Consider the following 22,361-nt stretch of genomic DNA (forward strand, 5'->3'; position numbering starts at 1 on the left):
AAAGTTAACAGCCAATATATATTATTATAATTTGAACCTTCTAATCCCTCTTTAACCAACCCAAAAATAAAAATGGGATGCACATATGTACAACATAATATTAATTAGATAGAAACCAACAATTAACTTGATGGTGCAAACACTAAGACAAAATTTTTAGCAGAGAAGATTTAATTAATGCTTTTTTTAAAAAAGAAACAAAAAAGAAAAGTTTAAAGTGAGTTTTTTTGTTTATTTTTTTTTCTATTTTGATTTGAATTTATGTAAATTTAATCAAAATCTAATATAAAATTATGTTAAATTTTGTTTCAATTTAAATAAAGGCCTCAAACCCTTACTTTCAAATGTAGCTTACAAACAGTTCACCACACATCTACACTGCTATGTTTTTTTTTTTTTTTTTTTTGCCCTTTTTTTGGGGGATAAATCAATGCACAGGTCAACAACAATTAACTAAAGGAATTGCTGGTTTTTTTTTTTTTTTTTCTTTTGGCAAATCAATGAACAGTTCAGCAACAATTAATTATAATGAACAAAATACAGATACTAGATAACTTTACTACATTTATTCTAGGAGTAATTAGTCATCGGGGCCATACTTCTCCGACGAGGCCTTCCAACTGCCGGAAAGGCTCCACTGGTCGGAATTAGCGGCCGTCGACGGCGCGCTGTTCCCGCACTTGGCCACAGTCCTCACGCTCTCAATCAGCGCCTCCGTGCGAGCCTCCTGCGACAATATCTCCGACAACTGCTGTGGGCTTATCACCAGCTTCACTTTCCACACTCCGCTGCTATTGTACCTCGGAAACACCTCCGGGGCCGATCGCTTCATCGCCCCTTGGTTATCGAATGACATGCGATACGGCGCCGTTGTACCCTCCACGGAAGTAGACGTCGTATTCCTCCCGTCTAGCCCGTTGATCACTCTTATGGCGTCTCCTTCGCCCGTGTTTCCTTTCTTCCCGCACCCGCCGAGAGGGAGCAGGTAGTACGACTCCCCTCCCAGAAGCTCCTCGCTGTGGAGGAGAGGATCCGAGGAGACGTTAGGGCTCCGGAAGATGCCGTGGCCGGGGAATTCGTTGGTGATGCACTCTGCATTGACCGGTGCGTACAGCTCCATCACCCCGCCGTTGGCTGTTATTACCTTGATCACTTCTTCCCCCTCTTCAAACCCTTTGAACACGCAGTTCCCCATGATCAACTAATTCCTCAAAATTGAAATTTTTACCTGCTTCTTCTTGATGTTTTTCTTCATAAGCTTTAAAGGAAGAGGATGGACGACAGAGCAAGGAGATTCAACAATTGACGTCGGCGCGAGGTTTCTTCAGGGTTTCGTCGAGTGCATATACGTACTGATACAGCCGACAGAAGTATCCTTTTCTTTCGGTCTTTCCTTTTGCAATCTCATCCTAAGCCCGTGGTCTTATGTTTTTATTTTGCGGCATGGATCCCACCCTTCTCGCTTCCATGATTGTCAGGACCACGGAAGATGATGTTCCTCTCTTAGGCACCGTTGATGGAGTCCCGGGCTTGGGTTAAGATTGGGTGGACCGGTCAGCATCGTCAATTTAACGAAGTTGGGCGATCATCAAAATCCTACGGTCAATGCATCGACGGTCAACATCATGTGGATCCATCAAATGGAGCCCACTTTTCGGTGACCCTGCCATAAAAAGAAGAGATATTTGGCAGTATTATGGGGTCCAAATTCCGACTTATTTGTGTTATGTGTGCCAGCTCTCCCACACCTAATCATCTTAGTGGATATTAATTTTTTGCCTATTTTTCTGATGAGAATTGATTTTTTAACTAAAAATTACTTATTAAAAATTTTATGATTCTAATACTATAGTTATACAAAATAAACAAAAAATTGTATTGAATGGAAGCATATTGATAACATTATGACTTTGAAAATTCGATGATTATGAAGGCCATTCAGTGAGACCTGCATAATGTCATAATATACGTACACAAATATATACTTATATATAAATTTATAATTATAAATAATTAAAAATAAAAGATATCTAAAAATTATGTCTTATGTACTTAATATTTATTCCTCAAATTCAAATAAGATTATAGTACTTTTATCTTTAAAATATCTAAGAATTATGTTTATTAGTTGTTAGTTTATTTTATTTTTTTACTTTTTAAAATTTTTAGAATTATGATTTACAAAATTACCCTTATGAGTTTTACCTTTTTGAAATAAAAGTATTTTTAAAAAATAGTATTAATATTGAAGTAAATGAATGGATTCGCCCAAGTCGCACCAATTCCTACCGATTCATACCGCGTCAGTCAATTCTCCCCAAAGTCACTTTGCTTCCGATTTCCAGCCAACATTCATGACTAGACATGTTCTCGTTCAGTTTGAATTGATCTGGACCGGCCAACCCAATTCGATTTTTAGAACCATGGATGATATTTGATTTTTTTTCCTTCCTTTTGCAAGAATTGAATTTATTTATTTAATTTTTTATTAGGAGTCACCATAAAATATTGTGAAACTAAATCATTTTTCTAGTGATATATTAACAATGATTAAATTTTTAGCCATTTTTAATGTGAAAAGTGATCCTTTTTATTTATGCTGGACTAATTAAATAATTTAATTTTTATTATTAATGAATGTTACTAGGCAATGAAAACCTATTTAACAAAAATTAATTGAGGATAATAGTTTATGTTAATGAAATTTAAATTTTGCTTCATTTATACTATAAATATATACATATTTTTTCAAATAGTAATAGCAATAATAATAATTTTTTATTTATGTGTCATGCACATCTCACTTATTTTAGATCAACATTGAAAATGTGGTGACAATCTACAAAATTTAAAAATTTTGAAGTTTAATTTGTTCAATAAAAAATATAAAAAGTCAGACCCCAAAAAAGCAATGAGGCAAAAGATTGGCCTTCTAGTAACAATATTTAATTATAACATTTTTTATATAATTCATCCATCATAAATGAAAAAAGATCAATTTAAGATAAATTTTCACCCAAAAAATGGATAGAAATTTAATTATGACTTATATAATTTATACTTGAGACTGAAGTATGATATTTTTCAAATGTCATTAAAAATGATTCATTTGCACACTATTTTTTGTAATCCCATCAAATAACAGTAAATAAATAAATAAATTCAGCTTCACATAAGGAATACGAAATATTTAGTTTTCACTGGTTTAATAATTTCTTGTTTATGTGTCTTTTTAAAAAAAAAAAATAATGGCATCTCCTTTTATTTATTAATATATCATCATTTTTGGCGAAAGAATACCGTAGTTATAAAACAAGCAATAGGAGATTATATATAAATAAAAAATAAAAAAAATTAAAAGTCTCCCAAAAACAACAGCAGCATCCAACCAAAATAGGACTACAAGTCCAAACAAATCTAAATAAGGACATACTAACCAAAAAAACATCTCACACATCAAACCAAACAAAAGATAAAAAAAAAAAAACATATATCAATACTAAAATGAAACCATCTAAACATATCTCATATAAATCAATATAAATATTGTAATAACAATCAACAACATTAATGTATAATTTGTTCAAAAAATTAATATAAAATCAATATATAGAAAAGGAATGAGGCAAAAAACTTGTTCATATAACAACAATAACAATAATAAACTGTAAGTTACCCCCAGGGTGTGGTTCAAATGGTAATGTGGCTGCGAGAGTGTCTCTCACGAGATCAGGTGTTCAAACCCTCTCGGATTCGTTTCCGCCCATAGATTCCTGAAATTTACCTTCCTTTAGAGTTGTGGGGTCGGCTTCAAGGGGCGCGGGATTAGTCACGTGGACTGTAAAACGGACACGTGGAAACCCGATGCGTAATCCAACAAAAAATAATAAACTTTAAGTCTCACTAGGTGGGGTCACTTACATGAATCATTTTCCGTTAATTCTCCCCATTAAGAATGTTTACCTCTATTAGATTAAAAGTTATTAAATTCTTCCTGAAAGTATTGGTGTAGGCTCAAGTGGGGGTAAATAGGGTATTTTAAAATTTTAATGCACGGAAGTTTGATTAATTTTAAAACTTAATTTCCACATGCCCTCACTATTTCAATCACCATAGAAATCTAATCAGCGAACAATTATACCAATCAACAATCCTAAATATAAAATCAATATTGACAATAAGATGTTTAACTATACAAATACTTGTTCTTGTATTTGAACAATTAATTAATCAATATTAAATAATTTCAGCTGATTAAGCCAAGTCTGAATTTTTAGCTTGCAATAAAGTTTGATCTCAATATGTATTTAAATCATTCAAGATATCCACAAATCAACCTAAGCATTCATACCATTCTCAAATCAATAAATCATTCAAGTAGATGAATATCAATATATAAGTGCAAGAAATTAAAGAGATAAAGGAAAAGAAGAACACCAAGATTTTTTACAAGGTTTGGCAACATGCCTACGTCCTTGCCTCAAGCAACCTGCTGTGAGGATTTTCTTAACTCTCTCCATTCAATAGGTGGAGTTACCTTTCTTTTTTTAGTAGGCGGAGCACTTCTCTCTGTTTATTAGGTGGACATCCCTTTCTAGCAAGAACACCCCTCTTGCTAGGATGATTCTATCTTCGAATTGATCATATATAAAACAATTACAGTAGCAGATTTCATACAAGAGAAACTGTCTCAACAAAGCAGATTTGTGCAAACTAAAATCACTAGTATACTCTCAACAATAAGATGCTATGAAGCTCAACAAATTTTCTAGAGTTTTCTAGTTTGAAAGATGTAAAAACAAGAGCAAAAACCAAAATTTAATTTGCAGCATTAAAGAATGCGTACAAGAGTGTATTGAAATTAGGATAGCTTCCCAAGAGAGAGGGTGAATTGGAATTTTTAATTCAAGTTTAATTTTTTGTTTAATATCAACAACCACAATAAGTAAATATAAAACAATTCAATCACAATTAATCAAGATAATCAAGAACTCGATCTTTGTCTCAATAGCCCTGTAATGATTTGTAATCAAGCTGAATTTATGTAAGCCCTGTGTTTATTCCAAACTCACAAGTCTTCTTTATGTTTAGCTTTTAAACAAACTTTCAGAATAATAAGTTTATGTTGATCAACCAATGTAGTTCCTTTTGGTTTTCGCAATCAATGCTGATCAAACCAAAGACAAATTATCTTCCGGTCTATTTAACAACTAAACACTCAGAATTAATAATTTAAAAACATACACACAGATTATAAGTCTTTGCTGAAAAAGTAAAGAGTAAGGAAGAAGAGGAACACAAGATTTTACGAAGTTCGACTTATACCCAGCCTACGTCCTCGCCTTTGGCAAACCACCAAAGGATTCACTAGTTTAGTTCCGTTGACGGGTGGAACAATACCGATTACAAACACTCCTTCTGTTAGGCTAGAGCCCGCCTCTCCAAACAATATTCCCTCGTTTGGTCCAACGATTCTATAGCCCTAAATCGTCTATGAATAAGAATCAAGATAAAGAAATTTTGTGTACAAGAAAACACTCTCATAGCAGAGTAGGTTAGTACAACATTTAGCACAATAATACTTCAAAGTAATTCAAATATAAAAGAATTTGAAGCTCAATACTTAATATGAATCACCAAATATCTTCCAAAATATGAAAGATTCTGACTTTGAAAGCTTTGCTTCGGAGTTTGAATCAATAGCAATTTAGTAGTTGAACACAAGAGAGTTTGAGAGCCTTTGAGAACTTTGATTGCTTGAAAATTGCTTGGGTGTCTCAAACCTTTGAATATTGGGGCTATTTATAAATTTTTAAAAGTAATTCCTTACCCCCAAAGTCTCCTTGAAATAGTTTCCAAGTTTTTTAAAATAATAGTGTCCAAAAACTTCATTGAAAAAATCTTCCCGTTGAGAGTTTTTAAGCCAACGTTCGAGTGACAGTCGCCTGTCATAGAACAAACTCACAACACAGAACACTAGCAGTCACCTGCCAGAACTAAGGCAGTCACCTGGCATGTTCACTCAGGAGCCTAGCATGTTCAGGCAGCCGCCTGTCTTGCTACTGTCTCTTTGAAAAATCCTTTACTTAATGTGGCAGTCGCCTGACCCTTCTTTATTTCAAAAGTTTTTCTTTTTCAAAAACCCTTTGTTTTCATTGATTATAAAAATATTCTTTAGAGTATAAAAATATATTTCTGAATATTTTGAGAGTTTCCATTCAATTTATATTTGAAATTAACTTGAAGTACTTACATTTAGAACATCCTTTAAAAAAATGATCCTTTGATCTTTAATCTTGTTCTTCCATCATCTTTGAGTATTTGATATTCTCTTTAAGCTTTCATTGTAATCCATAAGCTTTATTATGTTCTTCAAGATTTCTTTGTAATCCATAAGCTTCCTCATGCTCTTGAGCTTTGTCACTTCCTTTAAGCTTCGCCTTTTTCCTAAAAATCTTTCACTTGAACCACATTAAACATATCATGATTTGTTATCATCAAAATGAGAATTGTAAGCCTTATAAGGCCAACAATCTCCCCTTTTTTTATGATGACAAATTGAGAGCAAAAATAATAAGAATTAATACTCATGGCTCCCCCTATCAATAAGCATGATACATTTTTATAAGTATGATCCATGCATATAAGTACAAAGATAGTCCATAAATGATTCATCCATTCACAGTTTTACAAACCACAAAATATGATCCATATAAGTACAAGTTTTTCATACCATGACATAGCATATTTTTGCTCTCACTTTTCTTAAACATCTCCCCCTTTGGACATCAATCAAAAAGGAGAAGAATAATACAAAAATAGAGAAGTGTGGCAATACAAAGTACTACTTTTAGAGCATAAAGAACATACTATCCGATAAAGCTTCAATACATAAAAGTAATAAATAACTCATAGATGAAAACACATCAATCAAAAGCTTCCATAGATCCACTTTCATCATCTCCTTCTTCTTGTTCTCCAGATTCATCATCACTTGATGTAGCAGAGCTGATATTCATTGGAGATTTGCCTTTAAAGGAGTTGGCCAACTGTTATTAAATCTTATCAACTCGCTTATCAATACTTGAACAATGAGTTTCTATAGTAGAAACCTTCTCTTGCAGAATACCAAGTCCAGATTTCATTCCATCACTTAAAGTCATGTAATGATTAAAAAAATGGAATGAACCATGATAGAGTTTCTAGATCAAGTTGAACTGAAGATGCTGGTATGGAAGATGGAGGTGGTGGTGCAGGCGATGCATGACGATGTCCATTATGAAACCATCCTTGAGGAGAGTTCTTATATCCCATACGTTTAAGAATAGTATCAGAAAAAATATCATAATGGGTTTTGCTACTGAAGTTAAATGATGGTGTAAGAACATTAAAATGAGCAAAAACCATATTTAACATCCCAACATATGGTAGAACAATACGAGGGGCATCAACTTTCATAATAATCCACTGGATAATTAGGCTTGGAAGATCCATCTTTTTTCCTTTGAGAATACACCACATTACAAAACAATCTAAGAATGAAATATGATCATGAGAACCAAAACGTGGTAAGATATTGTTTGTAATGAGTTTGTGCAGGATTAGAGCTTTCAGATTAAGCTGTTTGCAAAGAGGAGGATGTCCAAAATTAATAGGAGTATCAGTTATAACTAGAGGCAAAAATTCTTGTGGAGTAAAACCCTGGGACATAATCCATTGTTTCTCAACAATGTGAACCTCAAAATCTCCTAGCTTGACTTGAAAAATTTTTCCCAAAGATATGGGAGTTAGAAGAATATTTTGCCCAAGAAGATTGTTTTTGATCCCATTATCACATCATTCATATTTGCATAGAAAATCCGAACAACATTGGGATAATATCATTTAGCTTGATATGTAATAAATCGATCCCATCCAATTTCCTTAAAAAGTTCCATGATTTCAGGAAAATCCATATTGAGGAACGTAACATCAAGAACTTTACCTAAAATGGGTTCAACTGAAGCAATTTGATTCCGATAAAGTTGCTTAGCATATGGAGTTACTAACCATTTCTCCACCTCATCATTATTAATCCTTGTTGAAGATGAAGATCCCTTGATACCGATTAATTTTGATCGTGGCATGTTTGTATGGAAGAGAAGAACAAGAAAACCGTAGGTTAGGTTCGTGATTTGGTGAGTAAGAAGGATTAGAACCTCGATTTCAAGCTGATTTGAATAAGGTATTTGTATGGAAAAAGAGTAGAGAATAAGAATTTCAGAGAGAAGGATGAAGGAGCAGGCGCCTGGTGGAAGTTAAAATGACTTAAGAAGGGAAGGGTTTTAAACCCTACCCGCCGCGAGGCAGTCGCATGCTACAATGTGGCAGGCGCCTGTCCATGTAGAATCTGAAAAGTTAGTAGCCTGGCAGTCGCTTGGTACCTTAGTGGCAGTCGCCTGGCAAGCAGAACAGGGTTTAGTTGACTTCACGACTATGTAACATACCCAATTCTCTTCTTATAAATATTAATCGCTCTTTAGATAGAGGTTTTGTGAATATATCTGCTAATTGTTCATTTGTATTTACAAATTCTAGCATTATATTTTCGTTTTGCACATGATCTCTCAAGAAATGATGTCTTATGTCAATATGTTTTGTTCTTGAGTAAGATACTGGATTTTTTGAAATATTAATAGAACTTGTGTTGCACATTTTATGGGAATAGTCTGATGTTGTATTTTAAAATCTTTTAGTTACTGTTTCATATATAATGTTTGGGCACAACAATTTCCTAAAGCTATGTATTATGCTTCTGCTGTGGATAATGCTACAGAGTTTTGTTTCTTTAAAGACCATGAAACTAAAGAGTGTCCTAGAAAATGACACGTTCCACTTGTGCTTTTTCTATCTATTTTACATCCAGCAAACTCTGCATCTGAATAACTAATCATTTCAAATTCAGTTTCCTTTGGATACCATAACCCTAGTTCAAGTGTTCCTAATAGATGTCTAAGGATTCTTTTAACCACTGTTTGATGTGATTCCTTAGGAGCTGATTGAAACCTAGCACACATACACACGCTAAACATAATATCCGGTCTACTTGCTGCTAAATAAAGTAAGCTCCCAATCATTCCTCGGTAATGCTTAGTATCTACTTGTTTCCCTTTTTCATCTTTGTCAAGACTAGTTGAAGTGCTCATAGGAGTTCCTATAGGTTTACTTTCTTCCATATCAAACTTCTTTAACATATCTTTAATATATTTAGTTTGATTTATGAAAGTTCCATTTTTTGCTTGTTTGATTTGTAATCCTAGAAAGTAATTTAATTCTCTCATCATACTCATCTCAAACTCTTCTTGCATGGACTTAGCAAATTCATTACATAAATCCTCATTAGTTGCCCAAAAAATAATATCATCAACATAAATTTGTACTCTAAGCATGTCTTTTTTTTGTTTTTGTTTTTATAAACAACGTACTTTCTATCATTCCTCTTGAGAAATTATTTTGGATTAGGAACTTGCTTAGTCTTTCATACCAAGCTCTATGAGCTTGTTTCAATCCATATAGAGCTTTAGTTAACTTAAATACATAATCTGGATTTTTTGAATTTTCAAAACCTGGAGGTTGTTTTACATATACTTCTTCATTTATATATCCATTTAAGAAAGCACTTTTTACATCCATTTGATATAATTTGAAGTCTTTATAGGTTGCATAAGTTAAGAGCATCCTAATTGCTTCCATTCTTGCTACGGGGGCAAAGATTTCATCATAATCAATACCCTCTTCTTGATTATATCCTTGAGCTACTAGCCTAACTTTATTTCTTATAACAACTCCATTTTCATCCTTTTTGTTTCTAAACACCCATTTAGTTCCTATGATTGATTTGTCTTTGAGTTTCGGTATAAGTTCCCATACTTGACTTCTTTCAAATTGATTTAGTTCCTCTTCCATAGCTATAATCCAAGAGTCATCTTTTAAAACTTCATCAATATTTTTGGTTCTTCTTGAGATAAAAAGGCATAATGGTTGCAAATATTTTTCAAAGAAGTTCGAGTGGTTATTCCTTTTGAAGTTTCTCCAAGTATTTGTTCTTTTGGATGAATTTTAGAATATTTCCATTCTTTAGGTAGTTCTAGACTTTCTATAATGTTTTCATTTGAAGTCTCTTTAATATTTTCTTTCTTTATTTCAAGATCTTCTTCTTTTTGTGGAACATCTTCTTTTTCATCATTCTGAATTTTATTTTCATAAATGTTGGATTCATCAAATGTTATGTGTATTGATTCAATGATAGTAAGAGTTCTCCTATTATAGACCCTATAGGCTTTGCTATTTGTAGAGTAGCCTAAAAAGATACCTTCATCAAATTTTGCTTCAAACTTTCCTAAATCATCTTTAGTGTTAAGAATGAAGCATTTGCACCCATATACATGAAAGTGAGATATATTAGGTTTTCTTCCTTTCCATAATTCATATGGTGTTTTATCTATACTTGATCTTATAGATACCCTATTTATAATATAACATGCTATGTTTACAGCTTCAGCCCAAAAGTATTTAGGTAAATTATTCTCATTAAGCATAGTTCTTGCCATTTCTTATAGAGTTCTATTTTTTATTTCTACAACTTCATTTTATTGTGGAGTTCTATGTGCTGAAAAATTATGAAAAATTCCATGTTCATTACAAAATTTATCGACTTCCTTGTTTTTAAATTCTTTTCCTTGGTCACTTCTAAAACTTATTACATTATAGCATTTCTCATTTTGTAATTTCTTACATAAGGAAATTAGCATGTTACAAGCTTCATCTTTATTAGATAGAAATAATACCCAAGTAAATCTTGAATAATAATCCACTATTACAAAAACATATTGTTTTCCTCCTAGATTTAAGGTTCTAGTTGGACCAAATAGGTCTAGATGTAAAAGTTCTAGAGGTCTTTTAGTAGATATATACTTTTTCTTTTTAAAGCTGGTTTTAACTTCCTTTCCTTTTTGGCATGCGTCACATATCTTGTCTTTTATGAATTTGGTATTTGGTAATCCTTTTACAAGACTTTTCTTTGATAATTTAGATAATAAGTCAATGCTAGCATGTCCTAACTTCCTATGTCATAGCCAACTTATATCATTCATGGCTGCCAAACAAGTTACATTTTGATTTGTTAGATTCTCAAGATTTATACAATAAACATTATTTATCCTTAGAGTTATAAATAAGATTTTATTTTCTTTGGAATTCTGAATAACACATTTTTCTTTCTTGAAGATTATTTCAAACCCTTTGTCACTCAATTGGCTTATGCTTAAAAGATTGTGTTTTAAACCTTCTACCAATAATACATTATCAATAGTAATAGAAGGTTCTTTACCTATTCTCTCAATGCCAATGATCTTACCTATGGCATTGTCGCCGAAGGTGACATATCCTCCATCCTTTTGTTTTAATGATGTAAACTTGGTCTTATCGCCGGTCATGTGTCTTGAACACCCGTTGTCCAAGTACCACTTGGCCGTTGATGATGTTGTCCTAAAACATACCTACAATGGAGGATTCATTTGGTTAGTTTTAGGAACCCAAATCCTTTTAACTTTCTTTATTTTGTTGTTAGATCCATTATTGACTCTCCATTCTCCTTGTATTTTAACATACTTCCTTTTTAGTGGGCAATCAAACATTACATGACCTTTGGTCTTGCACATATAACAAGTAGTGTGTTCATGTTTGTTGTGATAGGAAGTGCTAGCATAGTGCTTGGCTTCCTTTACAAAATATCTCATGTATAATTTCTTATTCTTTTTGTTTGGTTTACCATTGTAACCTATTCCTTCTTTGTTCCCATGTAGTCTTTGCTGTCCAATCATTTTTTCAAAATTATCTTTCCCTTTAGTAAAATTATATATGACTTGTTCTTTATCTTCTACTAATTTCTTTAGTTCATTTATTTCTTGATCCTTTTTACTTAAGTTTTCTTTATGAGTTTGGGCTAATTCTTGAGTTACTTTACTTACTTTTTCCTCTAACTTCTTCATACAAGAATCTTTTTCTTCTTCAATAGTTTTAAATGATTCAAGTTACTTCAGAAGTTCTTTATTTTGATCTTTCAAGGTTATATTTCTTTTGGAAATTTTTATAAATATTTTATGTAAAGAAAATAATTTAGCTTGTAAATCTTTGTATGAGGGCATACTATCACATGACTCATCATAAGATTCATTGCTAGATTCGGTTGAAGAGTAGTAGGAGTTTACCTCTTCATCATTTGCCATGAAGCATACGTTTGCCATCTCTTGTCCACTTGATTCGTTTTCAGTTTCGCTGGAGCTTGAGTCATCCCAAGTAACCTTCATAGCTTCCTTCTTTTTCTTTTTGTCTTTCTTAAGCAAAGGGCAGTCCGGTTTGATATGTCCTGGTTTCTTACAATAATAGCATATAGGAGGTTCATTTTTACTTTTTTTTATTTTATACTTGATTCTACCTTTTCATTTTTTCTTTTGTTGATCTTCTTAGGAAATCTTTTATTCCTTCTATAAAACTTTCCTAGTCTCTTAGTGATGAATGCTAATTCATCTTGATCTAAGTCACTTGATTCACTTTCTTCTTCGCTTGAGTTATGGCTTGATGCTTTTAGTGCAATAGATTTCTTATGCTTTGGTTTAGGATTTCTTTCTTTTAGAGTCATTTCATAAGTAAGAAGTGATCCTATGAGTTTGTCTAAGGAGGTGGTCTTAAGGTTTCTTCCTTCGGTAATTGCTGTAGCCTTAGGTTCCCATATTGAGGGAAGGCCTCTCAAAATTTTCCTAATCATTTCGTAGGTGGTATATGTTTTTCCTAAGGCATTTAAGGAGTTAATTATGTGGATGAATCTTGTGTACATACTTGATATGGATTCATCTAAATTCATTTTGAATGCTTCATATTCGCTAGTTAACATGTCTATTCTATTGTCCCTAACATCAATGGTTCCTTCATATGTGACTTCTAATTTGTCCCATATTTCTTTAGTTGTTTTACAAGCCATTACCCTATTGAATTCGTTAGCATCTAAAGCACAATACAAAGCGTTTATAGCACTTGAGTTTATATAAAGCATCTTATAATCTAAATCAATCATATCCTTTTTCTCTTTTGGAATATGTTTTCCATCTATTATTTTGGTGGGAACAAGGTCACCATCCACAACTACTTCCCATGCTTTCCAATCCATGTGTTGGAGGTAGATTTGCATTCTCTTTTTCCGAAAGGTGTAGTCGTGTTAGCAAAATATTGGTGGATGAGTTGAGGATTGGTCCTCTCCAAGAGGAGCTGCTCCTATGTTAGCCATTTAGATCTTTTTATAGCTTCTTGTTAGGAATTTTCTATAACTATGCTCTGAAAATTGCTTGAAAATTGCTTGGGTGTCTCAAACCTTTGAAGATTGGGGCTATTTATAGATGTTTAAAAGTAATTCCTTACCCCCAAATTTTCCTTGAAATAGTTTCCAAGTTTTTTAAAATAATAGTGTCCAAAAACTTCATTTAAGAAATCTTCGCATTGAGAGTTTTTAAGCCAACGTTCGAGTGGCAGTCGCCTGCCATGACTTGGCAATTGCCTATCATAGAACAAACTCACAACACAGAACATTGGCAGTCACCTCTTGGCAATTGCCTATCATAGAACAAACTCACAACACAGAACACTGGCAGTCACCTGCCAGAACCAAGGCAGTAGCCTGGCATGTTCACTTAAGAGCCTGGCATGTTCAGGCAGTCGCCTATCTTGCTATTGTCTTTTTGAAAAATTCTTTACTTAATGTGGCAGTCGCCTGCCACAATATGACAGTCGCCTGACCCTTCTTTATTTCAATAGTTTTTCTTTTTCAAAAACCCTTTCTTTTCATTGATTATAAAAATATTCTTTAGAGTATAAAAATATATTTCTGAATATTTTGAGAGCTTCGATTCAATTTATATTTGAAATTTACTTGAAGTACTTACATTTAGAACATCCTTAAAAAAATGATCCTTTGATCTTTAATCTTGTTCTTCCATCATCTTTGAGTATTGGATCTTCTCTTTAAGCTTTCATTGTAATCCATAAGCTTTATTATGCTCTTCAAGATTTCTTTTTAATCCATAAGCTTTCTTATGCTCTTGAGCTTTGTCACTTCCTTTAAGCTTTGCCTTTTTCCTAAAAATCTTTCACTTGAACCACATTAAACATATCATGATTTGTTATCATCAAAATAAAAATTGTAAGCCTTATTTGGCCAACATGTATGAAGGTTGAAATCAAAGAGTATTTTGTGGTGATTGGTTTCCCTAATATGATTAAGGTTACCCTTAAATAGATGGGTTTGGAAATTTGACCATTTACCCAAAGTTTGGAAACTATATATTCTAAAAATAAAAAATAAATCATGTTGTTCGCAACTTAAATCGCAAACTTCACCCGAATCATTTAAAAGATGTGAATTAAAAGTAGCCTTTCGGTCACCCAAACTTTGACTTTGGTTGCTTGAACCTATTCGGTCAACTGAACTTTTAGTTCAATTGCCTAAACCAACACTATCTTGGCTTTTAACATTGGTAGTACACATTCGATTGACTTAACCAAGAGTTTGGTCGCCCGAACTCATTGTTGCCAGAACAAGGTGTTTAGTTAACTGCATTTAGTATACTGAGCTAGAGCCTCGGTTGCCCGAACTCTCTAAAATTCATTTTCCTTTTAATTTTGATTCCAAAATTCATTTGTCTTCTTTTGAAAAGATGTTTGGACTTTGAAAGAATTTTTTTCAAGCAATTAAAACAGGTCTCTACGTTCAATTAGTCCTATGAGTTTCATAAACAAACTTAACTTGAGAAGTACTTATATGAGACTTCTAATATATTATATATCAAATAGAGCTTTAAGTCTTCATGTCTTGAAGTTTTCATCTAAGCTTTAGCAAATTTTCATTTAGCTTGTTTTCTTCATGGCTTTTGAACGTAAATGTAAAACCATTGTGCTTGTAAAAATATAATACCAGAAACTTCACTTTAACGCACAATTAGAGTTCTTTGTTTGTCATTATTGTAATTTTTGGTATAATTTCAAGAGGGGGTGGATTAGATTTTAAAAAAATTCTAGGTCAAATGTTCTACAACAGTATATCTCAACTTAAGGTATGTCTAGACAAAAATTAAATTAGCAGATATATGGACAATTTGAATGATTTGCCCAAGTGTTACATGTTGACTTTTTGACTCTGATCCCTATTTTGATACTGACAAAATACAAGTTACTTATGTGTATATTTAATGATTGAATAGGTTATAATTCAACAAATGCATAAGGTGACTGGAAATGGAAGTCATGAAGGAAGTAAAGACTATACACTCAGGCGCTTTCCATGAAGTCAGAAGAGCAAAGAACAAGACATTCTGATTTAATTTGTATTGCATTTAATTTTTTTATCTTTGGTTTGTAATAATGCTTGCATCTGCATGATGTGGATGAAATTCTTAGAATGACCATAGACTGACTGTAGGGAATCAAAGGCCATAGATAGATCTTAGGGCAGACTTTGGTCAACCCTTCGGTCGACCGACGTTGAATTTTTTGGATGTTTTAATACCCTCGGTCGACCGACCATTTCGTGCTTTAATCAGCTCAGTTGACCGAAGCATTGTGCCTGGAGTCAAACTTTTGATCGGCTCAGTCAATCGATCGAGTTTGAATTGAGTTTTCTTGGTTAATCGTCGCATGAAGTTTTGACTTTCCATTGTCCTAGGTCGACTAACCAAATCAGTTAAAAAATGTCTTGGTCGACCGACTATGTGCCTTGGTCGATTGAACCCACAAAGGGTTCCAAGTCACCCTACGATAGTCGACTGTCTAGCTTCCCTAGTCAACCGAATCCGTTTTTAATTCAAATTCATTGTGAGAGCTCATTTGACCGGCCCTGTGCTCGGTCAACCGAGCTTGCATGGTCAGTTAACTAGCCCGTGCCTAGGTCGACCGAACTTCTTGTGTTCCAACATTTTTAAATGTTAAAAACATGTTTAAAATTAAATAATCTTTTCTAAAAATACCGAGCATGTCCCCAACAGTCATATTTTCCTGAAAATCTATAAATACCCCTTCATAAGCTTTGATTGGTAACTTCAATTAACTATAAAATTTTCTCTAATCCTTTGTTAATCAAAGTTCCCCCAAACCAATATTTTATTGCTAAAATCATTTCTTTGGGCCATATTTTTTTAAAAAATCTCTTCGACTCTCTTTCATTCATTTATTTCAAAAATTCTTTTGAAGAGAGTATATTTATTATTGGGCATTTATTTCTATATCCATATACATTTACTCTCACCTTGCTTTTATCTTGAAAATTATTTTTGAGAGTTGATCTATGGTTTCTTCTAATTATTTTTTCTTGATAATATTTTTTAGAAGAAATTATTTATTAAACAAATATTTTCTTGAGCTTAAATTCTAGATTCTCCCAATATTTTTATTTGCAAAAATCTTTGTTGGAGAACATATTTCTCATTTATAAATATTCATATGTTTTTATCTGTGCAAAATTTTTTGAAGAGCAAAACCCTAGGTTCTCCTTAATTACGCGCTCTTAAACTGTGTAATTAGGCGTTTTAATTCGTGCATTAGGGCTTATATTTTTAATTAAATGCCTAATTACTCTCAATATTTTTAAAAGGTGTCCTATTTATAATATTTGGGTTTTATTAAGAAATTTATGAATGTCTGACATTTTTTTATCGCAGGAAAATTTTCGGGAGATAAAACCAGCATCAGTTCATAATTCACACATAATTTTCTCGTTCGAGGTCCAATCGAGAGGATTTGAAATCCTGCAGAAAGATTATAAGATTATCTACAATTTCCATGTTTTGAGCTTCGACAAAAACGGTCTCCAAAAGAGTCAAAACGGGGCTCGCTTGCTAAGAAATAAAAAAAACGAAAGAAGAAAGAAAAAAAATAAAAATAATTGATGTGACCCGGCCATGTAGCCGGGTCAGGCACTCTCGCTGGTAGGGCAGCCCCCCCCCCCTATTTATTTTTCTCTTTCTCTCTTGTTCTGGCAGTCCCCAGCGCACCCCAACTTTTTTTTTTTTTTCCTTTTCTCTCAAACTCTCCCTCTTCTTTCTCTACTCATACTCCAACTCTCTCACCCTCCTTCTCTTCCCTTTCTCACTCTCTCATTCTCTTTCTTCCTCTCTCTCCCGCAGGAGCTCACTCTCCCTAACTATCTTTCTCTCCCTCTCTTTTGGCACTCTCTCTTTCTCAGTCCTGAGTCTACTTCTCCCTCACCTTCTCTTTCTCTTCTTTCTTCTCCCTGTATTCTTCTCTCGCTCCTCCCTTTCTTGCAACCCAGCAGCCACCAGCCAACACCTTGCGAGTAGCCCTTCTCTGCTGCAACTCCGACCTCCGCCACCGAACACCAGTTACTGCCAGCTTCCTCTAGACCGCGAGCAATAGCCGAGACCTCCAGCTAGTCGCCATCTCCTCCAGCTTCTGGCAGGACAACTAGCAGCACCAAAGACTCCTAGCCAGCAAAGCCTCCTACAGAAGCTGCAACACAGCCACAACTTTTCTCTCTCTCTCTCTCTCTCTCTCTCTCTCTCTCTCTCTCTCTCATATTTTCTCTTTTTTTATTATTATTGTTAGTTGGATATTGTTAAAATTTTATTGAGATTTATTTGAAATTTTAGACTTTGAATATTGTTTAGGATTTTTATTATTATTGAAGTTTATTTATTTATTTACTTTCTCTCAATTAAATTTAGCATTAAATTTTAATTGATGCTTCGAGTTATTTAATTAGTTTAGTAAGGTCCGATTTGGTTCTAAAAAAAAAAAGAATAAAATACAAAAATAAAAAAAAAATTGTTTTTGTTTTTAGAAATTAAATTAGTTGTCCTTTTTTAAAATTTAATTTTTGTTGAAGCTCAATTTAGTTTAGGGTTAGCCTTATTAAAGTTTTCATTTTTTATCGTGTTGAGTTATCGTTTAAGTTAAATTTTTGTTGAGTTCGTATTTGCGTTTAAGTTTGGTCATGATTCAAGTTCTTAATTTTGTTAAAGATTCAGTTTTTATCGTTCGCATTTGTGTTTGTGTGAGTTTCATTATTACGTGTTTTAATTACATGCTAAAGTTACCGTATTTTCTATTCGTAAGTTTAACGCGTGTTTCAATGTCTTCCTGATTAGACGTAGTTTTTCCATTCTTGCTATTTAATTCAGTGCATGCTAGGATTATGGTTTTATTTGCGTGTTCATTTAATTTGTCAAAGTAAATCTAAAACAATCTTGAAAACCCCAAATCTAAATTGAGTTTAGTAACTTTTTATTTTTGATTGGAAAAACAAAAAAATTGAGATTAAACTGCATTCCTTGAGGAGACAATTTAGCCTTTGGGCTAAATATTACATGACATAACTCTTATACTTGGGATAGCTTCTGAACTGCTCATTTTTTGAGTGAGTCAAGTTTTTGGCACCGTTGCCGAGGAATGTTGGTCTTAGTCTCAAATTAGCATTTTCCCCATCATTTTAATTGGTCTCATGAAAAAGAAAAAGAAAAAAAATTGAGTTTTGAAAAAAAAAAAAAACAAATAAATATGGCTACACCTGCACCACACATGCTTATGGATTTTTTGCAGCTTCAATACACCACTGCACCATCTTCCACTATTTTACCTAATGAAAAACTTGATTTCATGATGCAGCGTGGGAGGACGTCATTGCTACCACAGTTCTATGGGACAGAATCTAAGTGCCCTTATTGGCACCTATTAGAGTTTGAGTTGACGTGCAATATTTTTTTCTCTCGTGCTAGAACTGATGAATCTACTAGACTGCGTTTATTTCTTGTCTCTTTGAAGGATAGGGCGCAGATGTGGTTTAATTCCTTAAGACCTCACTCTATCACTAATTGGGCAGATATGGAGCGTGATTTTCTAAATAGGTTTTGTCCCTCATAGAGAACTTAATTTTTGTAGAAACAAATCATTCACTTTGTGTAGTAGGGTAACGAGACTTTTTAGGCTTGATGTGAGAGATTCAAGGATCTGTTAAGTACATGTCCACATCATGGATTTGAATCATGGAGGTTAATTGATTGTTTCTATACAGCTCTTAATCCTGATTGCAAGCACTTTGTCCAGACCATGTGCAATGGAGAACTCTTCAGCGAGGAACCGAATCAGGCACTATCATTCTTTGATTACCTAACTGAAAGTGTCCCATAATGGAATACACGATACAATCAGATACCCATGACAGTACACCCTATTAGCACAATCAGTGGTGGAGATACATATGAACCAACATACTACCTGTCGCGATGTCCCGAAGCACGTGTGCCCCTGGGTGGTGGAATAAAAAATGTGGTTTATATTTTCAAGAAAAAATAGGAATGGAGTTGCCACTAACCTTTTAGTGTGGTTAGAACACTAAATTACTACCCAATTAAGGGTAGATTCGGTCTACGTTACCAAAACTGGGGTCAGGAGTTCGATTACGCAAGGAGAAAGTACGAGTACCCCCTACGCGCTTGTTTTTACGAACAGTACCTAATTAATTACGAAATTATCCTAAAGTAAATTTAAAAGGCTTTTAGGTTACTCCTTTTGTGAATTTACAAAAACACATGCAAAATAAAATAAATAAATAAATCATACAAAAATATAAGTAATATATATATATATATATATATACAGAACTGAGGTACGTGAAATTTAAAAAGCTTGTACCCTTTTTATTGCAATCATAGGGAAAAAAATCAAGAAAATATTTTATGAAAATAACTCCCAAAGCTATTTCAAAATTTTATAAGATTTTATAAATACTTTATGAAATTTTTTAAAATTTTTGGGAGGTTTCAATAGTGATAATAGGACAATAAATTAGAATACTAAATATAAATATATGCAATAAACAAAAATACTATAATATCACAATACACATAATAATATTGAGAATATTACAAATACCAAAATAATACCATAATACTATATCTATTTAAATAATAAAATACCATAATACTATATATATTAAGATACTATAATAAATATCACCATAAGTAAACATAATAAAAATGCCATAATACTATCACTAAATATATGAAAATACCTAAAACACCATATATGTTAAGATCCTAAAAATTCTAAATGTAACGACCCGAAGAATAATGGTATTTAAATAATAAGAGGAAGGGAAATGGAAACAGAAACAGAAATAGAAGAAGAGAGCAGGCTTCATCGACGACGTTGCATTTTGAATATAATAACCTGAAAAATATTTTTACACAGCGTCTCGTCGACAAACACAGGGAGTTTGTCGATGAGCGCATAAGTAGGTCTCATTGACGAAACCACGCCTCGTCGACGAGAAGATACCGAGAGGGGTTTTTGGACAATCTAAATTTCGTTGACGAGGAGTTTGGGTTTGTTGATGAAATTATTTAAGGAATTGTCGATGAGGTGACGTGTCTCGTCGACAAATATGGTTCTATATATAGTGAAAATCCGGATTTTTGGACAAAAATTTAGTGCAAACTCTCCCTTTCTCTCTCTACAACGCACCCCTCTCTTTCTCTCTTCGATTCTGGCTCCATTTCTCATTGGATTGAAGATCTGAGGCCATCATGACGCTCCTGACGAAGTTCTCTACAAGTCTACCAAAGCTGATCGTGGGAGAAGTTGATTTGGAATTCATCCCAAATCCAAGGTAAGGTATTTTATTCATATTATGTCTTCCTCGTAGTTATAAGAAATGTTGTAGGTAAGAAAATATTAATGTTTTGTTCTGGGGGATGTCATTTTTTGGGTGTTGAGTGGAGAACCCTGTGGGTGTAGGGCCAGAATTCAGCAGGGGGCTTTTTAGAAACTAGGTAAGGGAAATATGCTATACTAAGAGATTTACTTACATTATTAGAAATTATATGTATGTATGTATGTATGTATGTATACCAGATATTATATAGAATATGAATTTTTATAGTATGTGTGGTCTGAGATTATATTACCTGATGAAGAGTTTTATGTAGTTTTTCCAGTATATCAAGTTATACAGCATATACAGATATAATCTGATATTACCGAGACAAATACACGTTTATTTGTAGCTTTATTCAGATAAATATACATATAGATGTATGTAAAAATGTATACAGATGTTTATTCAGATTAGTGTGAATAGTATTTACAGAATGCCATGTTTTTCCTAAATGTCATAACACATAGTTTATACAGACAAATTATACAGATAGTTTATAAAGACGAATTATATAGTTATAGCATTAAGATGCTACAGTTACTCACATATTACAGTATTTACAGTAGAGAATTATAATGTTATGGTTATTTTTGGAAACATGATGGAAAACAGCAAAGATATATATATATATATATATATATATATATATATATAAATGTACTTATATAGTATCAGATTCGTGTGGAAATATTACAGATAGATACAGTTTATAGAGCACGGTACCATTGCTATATTTAGATAGAGTGCAACCACATATCTCAGATAGTGTGTGGGTACCGTTTAACCGCGCTCGGAGAGGATGTAGCTCCCCAGAACGTTGGGTTGAGGGGAGCCAGTTAGATGAGGTAGCAGCTAGTCCCGAGCTTAGGAGTGAATGCAGTTTGGCCGGGCTGAGATAGTGTAGAGTATGATGACTTACCTAGAGGGCCGACCAAGTTAAGTCTGGCCTACGGGCCGCACAACCCTGTCATGAGGGGTTAAATCATGACATACAGAGTCCCAGGGAAAGAGCACAGTTATTTATATGTATATAGTTTTACAGCTTTTGTTGTGTATAGTATGATATAGCAGTATGAATAATAGAAAGTTCATATGATATAAATGTTTTAAGCTATTATACATGTGTTTTACAGATTTTCCAGATCATACAATTATATATATATATATATATATATATTAATGTTATAGTTTTACGACTCGGTCGCCGCACACTAGTAATAGCATATTTCCACTTACTGAGCATTGTCTCACCCTATTACTTTACCATTTTTCAGGTAAGCCAAGTAGGCGAGCAGATCAGGCTCACGGATAGAGAGTTGACTTGCCTACCCTAGTTGTAGGGTAAGTTTATGATAGGGTTTTGTACTTTTTTTTAGGGTAGACGATACTGGAGGGAGTTATTGTATATGAATATGGTCTGTATGTACAAAATTCTAGTATTGTATAGTATATGTGATTGTATGACTTATGTTTCCGCTGTTTGGGTATGGTTACATAGATACCAAAAAAAAAAGGAGAAATTTTGAGGATGTTACATTTTGTTATTAGAGCCTAGGTTGCTAAGTTCTACAGACTTTAGAGTGCAATGGGAAACAATACCAGAATATAG

The 22,361-nt window shown here is 33.3% G+C and overlaps 1 protein-coding gene across 1 annotated transcript; it reads right to left on the reverse strand.

Moving 5' to 3' along the window:
• Positions 1–449: 449 nt before the first annotated feature.
• LOC131166910 (uncharacterized) lies at positions 450–1,408 on the reverse strand. Its single transcript, XM_058125540.1, has one exon. The coding sequence runs from the start codon at positions 1,193–1,195 to the stop codon at positions 581–583; it is 615 nt and encodes a 204-aa protein (XP_057981523.1). The 5' UTR covers positions 1,196–1,408; the 3' UTR covers positions 450–580.
• Between the last annotated feature and the right edge of the window lie 20,953 nt (positions 1,409–22,361).

This window comes from Malania oleifera, chromosome 10, assembly GCF_029873635.1.
Source record: "Malania oleifera isolate guangnan ecotype guangnan chromosome 10, ASM2987363v1, whole genome shotgun sequence".
NCBI lineage: Eukaryota > Viridiplantae > Streptophyta > Magnoliopsida > Santalales > Ximeniaceae > Malania > Malania oleifera.